We start from the raw sequence: 9160 nt of genomic DNA, 5'->3' as shown, positions 1-9160 counted from the left end.
CTGGAAATTAAATTAGTAATTGAAAACCATAACTCTTTTGACTTAATAAGCTACAAACCATAAATGTGAATGAGGAACTTTGTTAAAAGTTAGAAAGAGTAATTCAAGACATTCGAAATGGGTAAGGATGATTGAGTTTGTTGAATAGAGGATCTTTTAAATGAGGTTGAGTTTTTGATTTGATATTTTTTGCGTACTTTTTCAGTCGAGCTCATCGTACAAGACTTGCTTGGTGCGATTTATTTTTTTTAGTATGACTTGCACCTTATTATACTGGAGCGAAATTTACTTTGTGCGCATCCTAAGAATAACGATCCCTTCTAATATAACAAATGCAATTCAAAAGAGAAGAGAGTGAAAATTAACCAACATGATTTTATTTTTCTAAACTATCTTTTTACAAAACTTTAATGGAGAAGAATTCAATCTCAACACCAAGAACATTCTGAAAACCATCACTCTTTGGCTTAATACAAACCATAAAATGTAGGATAATTGTCAATATTATGTAAATGAACCACATTCTATTAGTAAGTGTGTTGAACATTAAAGAGTATGTGGGGAACTTTATAAAAAGTAAAAATATTTGTTGCATTAGAATGAAGTGAAAAACCATGAAAGTTACTAAAAGTAAAGAAAATAATGAAATTCCTAAAATGAATCACTACTTATACTAAAAATAAAAGATCAAAATGTAGAAATCAACTTGGTCCTTTTCATTGTTATTGCTCTTGCCAATAACAGAGAAATGATGTTCTTTTTTTCTTTCTTTTGAAGTAGGGTATGAAAAAAATAAAATAAAATAAATATAATAAAGAAAATATAGAAAATTAAACCATACTGATACGGGTCAACAAATCCTAACCCAAACCCACAAAGAAAAAATAGAGAGAATAATTGGGGAAATCATGACCCAACTATTCACGGATCCAACCCACACCCACCCTGTCGTAAGAAATGAACAACGGATTTAAATGAGTTAAGTTAATAAATGATTGAATTATTGATTTGTTCAAAAGTTAAATGAATTAAATATGAATTATAATTTAACCCGTTTAATTAAATTCTATTTATTCTTTCTACAATGATTTTAAGTAGTTGATAACATTATTTTTCTCTTTATAATATGTATGTTAATTTTTTTCTTTAACATGCATATTTTAAGGATGTTTTTTCTCATTAAGGAAAAACATACAATTTTTCTCATTAATTAATTTGTTGTATATTAGAGTAAAATTTTAATGAGCCGAAATGGATCGTATAGTAATTGCATGAATATTGGCATGACAAGTGAATCTATACCACCTTTATAATATTATTATTGTAATTGAAATGTTTTTTTTTTTCTATCTCAAATTTATATTAAATTATAATAAATTTATATGCTTCTTTTGCGTGCGCGCACTAATAATTTATTTCCTGAAATAATATATAATACATAGATTTTTATTAGAATTATTTCTATTAAATTCAAATTTTAAATAAAGCGTATTCAGTGATAAATTAAAAATCTCGGCATTGTTTTCCTGGAATAATAATATTTATATAATACATAGATAACCATTAGCAACAAATTTTTCCACATCTCAATTTTGCTTTTCTCTTAGCATGTATGAATTTTGTTTAGAGTAATATTATATTTCACTTTATAAGTATAGAGGGAGGTATTAGGTCTCCTTTAAATTTAAATTTGATTTCTATATTTGATTTATTTTGAATAAATAACAATTTTTTAATTTTTTTTTTCTTTTCTAAATAAGTGTCGTTATGTCGCTTTAACTTATTTCATGTTAATAAAAAAAATAATAAACCAAAATATTCCTATCATGAGATATTTTTGAAGAATTAGAACAATATTAAGAAGAAAAAAATTTTACGAGGATAAAGTTGGATAAAATTATTCCATATGCTCATGTTACTTGTTCAATTTTAATTTTGCACGCTTCTTAGGAAACAACGATTGACATGAGTATTTTCTCACAATCATTCATATTAATTATTAATGTAATAGTTCTTGAAAATAATCTGAAGGATAAATAATTATTATTAAAAGGTAAAGTATAAAAAAATTATCTTTTTTATTTTGATATATTAAAATGACAAATAAAAATAAAAACGAATGAAGAAAACATTACTTTTGTTTAGAATTTCTGAAATGACACTTATTAGGATAGAATTAATTAAAAAAATTTCTCATACAAATAAAAAATATTCATTTAATATAAACAACTAATATGAGACGTAAAAAATAATATTTATTTTGTAACGGAATATCGATCGATATACACACCTTGTACACAAAAAATCAAGCGTGCGCTTAGCACGTACAAGAAGCAATTAATCGTTGCCCAACAAATAAAAAAGATGATTTTTTTTTTCTTTTTCGGTTCTATATAGTCTCATCCTCCGTGCACTCCCCTCATCTTTGACTGTATTCATTCTTCTTATCTCTCTCTTGCAATATACACACAGCAAAAAAAATAATCAAATTATTTACCTTCAGCTCTCTATCTTCTTCAACTACTTCATTCAATTTCTTCAATTATTTTGAGTTTCTAAGGGTAATAAACACACTTTCACTACTGTGGTAAGTCTCTGTTTCTCATTCTTTTTTGTGATTCATTTTTTTGCTTTCTCTTTTAATTCATGTTGTATATCAGTTTTGATGAAATGGGGTGTCTTTGTTTTCTTGTTTTGTGTTGTTAAATTGTTTTTTTTGGTTATAAAGTTAGGATCTTTTTGTTGTTTTTTGGCATTCTTGAATGGGGTTTTTTAGTGAGATCTAGTAAAAAGACTATCTTTTTTTACTTTTTGAGATGTAGAAGGATATTGATTGACTATTATGCTATGAGATTTTTAGCTTCAATTTCTGTAATGCTGTGTTTGTTAAGCTAGGAAGAAAAAGAAATATAGTTACTGTAGTTTTACCCTTTGACAAAGAAATTGTATGGTTTGGAGAGGACTGTGATTCTAAAGCTTTTGAGCTAAAGGAAAAAAAACAACAAGAAAGAATGACTTTATAAATATTTGTAATAATACACAACACCCCACGCCTTATTAGTTTTTTCTGTGATCAAATCTTCTTTGATAAGATTTCTCTTTTTCATTTGGTGTTTATGGGTTTAAAAGCTGATGTTGATTGTGGAAATCTCATTCCAGGAGCTTAGGATTGGTGAAGAACAAGAACAAACAGTTGTGGCAATAGAGCAAAGTAAAGAACAGCATGCTGTGGTGTAGTTTATCTGTTGACGTATATCGGAAAGTTATCTCCTTGAACTTGTATTGCCGTGTGATTCTGTAAAATACCCAAATAAGTTCTTTGTAGCCTCTGGATAGATTACTGGTTCTTTTTTGTTTCTCACCTTAGAAGTCAAGTATTCATTTTAATCTCTTTCCATGGGATCTACACGTTTCGTCGTCATACCTTGTTACGTTCGTATGATTAGCTGAGTATTTAATCACTTTCATCTTAGTCTTGGTGAGAATTGTCTTTGTTAGTTAGGTTTCAGCCTTACTGTTTCTTTCATCCTGAGTCTTTGTGAGAATCATCTTTGTTAATTAGCATTCAGCCTTACAGTTTCTTTCATATTGAGTCTTTGTGAGAATATTTCTTTAGTATTCAATCTTTCTGTTTTGTTGTGAGTGATTTTCCTCTGTCATTTCTATTGGAACAATTTCGTTGTGGTGATTGTTCAATCATTTTCTTGAGGGGATTGTTTGGAATTCTTTTGTTAGTTGATTGTTGTGCTGGAAGATTGAGGTGTTTTATTGAGTGAAACGGTTGGGAACAAGTAGTTATGGTGTGCCAAGCAGCTAGTCAGACGAGATTTCGGGCATTGAAACATGAAAATGGAATTGATGGGTCTGCCACCATAATAGTTAGAGTAATAGCATGCTTTCAACCTCTCCAAGATTGCCAGGTCAGTGATGGGCATTTGGTATTCTTGAATAAGATTCTTTATCTTTTTTGTCTTGTGGAATCCTTGCTTATAGAATAACTTTTACATGATGAGATGCTTTGTTCTTCCTTTGCTTGTTGGAACACACCTAATTTCCTTCTTTTTTTTGTTTGAGTATTTCAGGCTGAATACTTCCGTCATTTGCTTAAACCTGTCACGTAGATCGATCTTTCTTTACCGCGTTCAAGTTAAGCTGGAGTTTTTAGTTTTTCTTTATTTAGCAAGAGTGCAAGAAATAATCAGCAATTTGTAGTTTCACAGTTGTTTCAAACTGGTAAGATTTGTAACCTTAACTTTTTTATCGTTTTCTAGATCAATTTTTGCTTGAATTCATCTGATAAGTTTATCGGGTTCTTTTATCTGATCTTCAGGTGATTGTTAAGGTTGAATGGAAAAAGACTTGGTCTCTTCATTCCATCACCAACATTCAGATCTGCAGTCAGCCCATTTGAATTTTTCTTATCCACGATTTGATATAGGGCAGCAGAATTCTTTTCCTACTTACATGACTCCTCAGTCAAATGAGATTCCTATAAATGGGGATTCTCCATATTTCACATTTCCTGGGCTGCCAGAGTCGAATGCAAGCTGGCCAGCAGAAACTTGCAATTGGTTATATTATCCGCCTCTGTTTTATCAGGGCTTTAATCCTGTTTCGACCACTTTACCTAAAGAGAAGTTTGCTCCTGGAGCACTTGAAAATCTGGAAGGTAGCAAACATCCTAATGGAGGCACCACATCTACTCAGAAGAGATTCCTTGTGTTTGATCAATCTGGTGATCAGACAACTTTGATCTATAATTCTGCTAATGGTACTCACGTACAATGCCCGGCTTCTCTGAATCCAAAAGCCCCAGCCCTTTATAAGGAAGATCCAGAGATCAAAAGAAATGAAACTTCTCCATTTGGGCATTTCTTCGGTGATGAATATTATGAAGAAAACAACAGAGATGATGTTGAAAGTGAAATGCATGAGGATACTGAAGAACTGAATGCCCTACTCTACTCTGATGATGATTACAATTATTCCGAGGATGATGAAGAAACAAGCACTGGTCACTCGCCTAGTACTATGACCACTCATGACATGCGAGAGTGTTTTGACGGAAGGGGTGAAGAAGTTGCTAGTTCTGCTGGGGTGACTAAAAGGCATAAACTGCTAGATGGTAGCTACGATGCACCAGAGCTCAGGGATACTGCAACCTCCGCAAAAGCCTATACGTGCTCCGACTTAGAGGATGATGCACAATCCAGTTGTGGCAATGGTCTCGAACAAGACTCAGGAGCACCAGATTCTCCATCTGGGAAAAAGAGGCTAAGAAAAGATAAAATCCGCGAGACAATAAGCATTTTGCAGGAAATAATCCCCGGAGGGAAAGGAAAAGACTCAATGGTTGTTATTGATGATGCAATCCATTACTTGAGATCCCTGAAGATGAAAGCCAAGTCCCTAGGACTTGATTCTCTTTGAGCTTCAGCTTGTCACTGGTCATCATATTGAGTTACTAATGGTATTTTTCTTGTAGCTTCTCGCTGGTTGGAAGTACGTATTAAAGGTTATAATTAAATAAAGCTGAATTAGAGTTTAAATGGAGGTATGGCAATGCGTGGCTGATCAGAATACGCCATAAACAAAGTAAACCAGATTGGAGAATCCCTTTTAGAGTCTTTATTCCATCATTCTTGTTGATAACCATTGGCTATGGCTTTGAAAATCAGTGGTCATGTCTTCTTTTTAGATAAGGAGGGAACTTCTTGTCATGCTTCCATAAAGGGTGGTAAATCATGAGTTCACATCTTGACCCCCAAGAGAAAAAAAAAGTTGATTCTGCCCTTTGGAAATGTGTTTAGCTTGCCTACATAATTGTTCGTTGTCTGTGTGAACGATATAAGGTGATATGTTACCTCAGTAGGACCCTGGAAAAGTTCTAGTGCACGCTTGGTGGCGAATTTGGGTCCCAAATCTCACTTTCATGATCTTTTTTTGTTCATTGTTCCTGTCATATTAACCCCTCTTGAGCATTTCCTTTTCTTATCTGTAAGGCGCGGGGGCAAGCAATTGCATGGCGATGCGTCTCTCTTTTGGTTACATCAGGTATACGTTGTGCTCAATGTATCTTGACCCTCTTGTGTTGTATCAAGCCAATCCTGTCTTCAAGAAACTGGCTGCTGCTGCTACTGTTTGACACATGACTAGTTTGAGCTTCTTGGTTATGTAAAAAAATTGTAGTACTATTGTGTGTTTGTGTAAGTAAGTTCATTTTTTTTTTGTGTTGTGAGAATATTTATTAACTATGTTTGGTGTTGTTGTTGTCTTTATGCCTATGTATTTACGTAGCATGCACGCATTTTGCCTCAGTGTGATAGAAAGTGATGTGTTTAATTTTTTTCTTGATTTATATGATTCCTTTGTAAATTAATTGCAATGGCTAAAGGGGACCACATTTTTGCATTATTTGGGTGATGAAATTTCAACACTTACAACTGCATGCGAGGGGCCCCTCTATTGGTTCTCCTTTTCCATTATTAATTAAAATCCGCTTGACGCGTGCGAGAGGCGGAGTCAAAATTTGAAAGTTATAGGCTTGAGATTCTTTTAGTTCTTTTGAGTTCGTGCCTTATAGTCTAATGTTATCTCATATTTCCTCCGACTCTAATTACTTGTTCATTTTTTATTTTTTAGTTATTCTTAATAACTTGTTCATTTTGACAAATCAAGAAAAAATATTTTTTTTACCTATTATATCCTCAGTTAATTACTTTGAAAATGTTTGAAAATCTTGAAATTTTAATTCATCAACTTCATATTTAATAGGAATAAAATGATAAATTTATTATATTTATAATTATTTTTTTAATAGATATGTCAATTAAAAAATGGACAAGTAATAAAGACAAACGGAGTACATAATAAGGTGTGAGTTTTAATTGTTGTTGTTATTTGTCTTCCTCTTCGATGATACCAAAACATTATTTGAATAATTAAATAGATAAAAATGATTTATGTAGATGATTCTAATTAATTTGTAATCGAGTTGCGATTGATTGATTGTTCATACTTGAGGAATCTTATTTGGTGAAATAGTTGAGGTATGTGGTGATTGGTGTGGACACCACTTTTTGTTGTAAATGAGAACGTGATTCTCGTGATACTTTCTCTGTTTCTAATTACTTGTTCACTGTTAAATTAATATTCTAATTAAAAAAATAAAATAATATTAGTGAGTTTATCATTTCATCTCTATTAATTATGAAGTATACGGACAAAAAAAACTTAAGATTTTCACGAAATTCTATACTTTTCAAAGTAATATATTGAAGATATAATAAAGATTTTTTTGTGTTGTTCATTAATTTATCAAAAAGGATAAATAATTCTGCAATAGCTTTTAAAAAGATGAAGTTGATTGACTAATTAGATAACAAAAAGACACGACTTGAGCATACTATAGTTTTGTGTTTTCAAAGTATAAAAAGTGGGAAATTCCAAGAGCTAAATGGGCCTATAATCGAACGTCAAAAACATTGAAAATTGGGGAGACGTACCTAATTTTGATTAAAATTTTAAAAATAGACCCTGGTAGGTAGTAGTAATTGATATGTGCAATTAAACAGATTGAGTGCGTACAAGTCTCATATTATACGATTAATAATTGATAAGTATTTGAATTATGAGCATCGATGTTTTAATGCAATTATTTTAAAAAATTAATTACTCCTTCATTGCTATAACTAAAATTAAATATTTTAAATTGTTCCAATTATGTTGATTTTTAAAAAGGTGATGTCTAGTGTATTATGTTAAATTAAAATAACTATTAGTTTAATATAACATATAATATACAATTTGATTTTTCTCTATTAGGACTGCATATCGGTTGGTTCGATTTTGAAGTTTATCGGTGTCTTATTGGTTATCGGTTTGTAGAGATGCTAAACTGTTATAAAACCATTAAGATATTGACTTATCGATTTTTCATTGTTATCGGTTCGTTTATCGGTTTAACCATTAAGATTTGACACAAAAGAGAAAACATTAAAAATCACTTAGAAATAAGGTGACAAATCAAATAAACCATGCAGTTGAGTTCACATGTTACATCTTGGTCAAAAGCAAACACTTTTACATTGTTGAATAACCAAGTGTTTGAGACAATCAAAAATTAAAGTAGGAAATCAAACTCTAAGTCGAGGACTTTCTATACAAAATGGTATAAATATAATTATTTAATTTAGTAGCGGGTTATCGGTTAACCCGTTAAGAAAAAACTTCAAACCGTTAAGAATCGATAACCCGATAACAAAAATAATCAAAACCGTTATTAAAATCACTAAATCAATAATCCAATATTATAAACTAATAACTTTTTTATTGATTCGACTTATTGATTTCGGTTCGATTTTAAACAACGTATATGTTATTTAGCGTCAATTTCCATTTGGGTTTGTGTTAAAAGGCTTGTGAGTTGCGAGAAGCCTAGCAAAATATGGGCCTATCTTTTATCCAAACGGATCTGTCTGGATTTTTGATGTCAAATGCACATGAAATCAATATTCAGATACAAAAATGAAAATAATTTGTGATACATGTGAATGTCAATTTCTCCAAAAGATAAAAGTTATTCTTATTTCTCAACAGTGCAACTTTATTAGAAATAATCATTTTAGTTAGCGTTATCGGATTGAATTTTAAGAATTTATTTTTATATATCTATTTGATTATCAAATTCTGATCAAATTTTAAAAATCTGTTCTTCAAATATTTTCAAATTTTCAAAAATTGATGATTATGAATGAGAAACTTCATTTTCAATCACAAAAATTCTTTTCGTGTCATACTTTTTAATTTGACATTAAAATTTTAAATAGTCATGTGTAAATTACAATAATTTATATTTAGAATAGTCATAATTCACTAATATGAGCCTTAACTTGGTGTAAGTTCATAACTATGACCCTTAATTTTAGATGTAGACACTTAAACTTGTATAAAATTGAACAAATTTGACATATTCGTCTTATATGACACTCTATATGAAATTTTTGTGTCGCATGTGTATTACGCCACGTAGGACACATGTTTCTACTTGTTTAATTCTATTAAGTGCATACTTATACATATTTAAAATTAATGGTCATACTTAGGGCCCGTTTGGATGGGCTTGATAAAAGCAGCTTTAAAAAAGTACTTTTAAAAGTGC

General features: G+C 30.8%; 1 protein-coding gene across 1 annotated transcript; it reads left to right on the top strand.

The window, feature by feature from the left end:
* Positions 1-2307: 2307 nt before the first annotated feature.
* On the top strand, positions 2308-6414 carry LOC101248477 (transcription factor bHLH143-like). The gene is made up of 4 exons (XM_004237926.5): positions 2308-2587; positions 3160-3920; positions 4083-4233; positions 4331-6414. Exon 4 carries the CDS (start codon positions 4348-4350, stop codon positions 5428-5430), a length of 1083 nt encoding a protein of 360 aa, XP_004237974.2. The 5' UTR covers positions 2308-2587; positions 3160-3920; positions 4083-4233; positions 4331-4347; the 3' UTR covers positions 5431-6414.
* Positions 6415-9160: the final 2746 nt, after the last annotated feature.

Source organism: Solanum lycopersicum, chromosome 4, assembly GCF_036512215.1.
Source record: "Solanum lycopersicum chromosome 4, SLM_r2.1".
NCBI lineage: Eukaryota > Viridiplantae > Streptophyta > Magnoliopsida > Solanales > Solanaceae > Solanum > Solanum lycopersicum.
The sequence above is the reverse complement of the archived record's forward strand: the minus strand, read 5'-3'. Positions and strand labels throughout refer to the sequence as shown.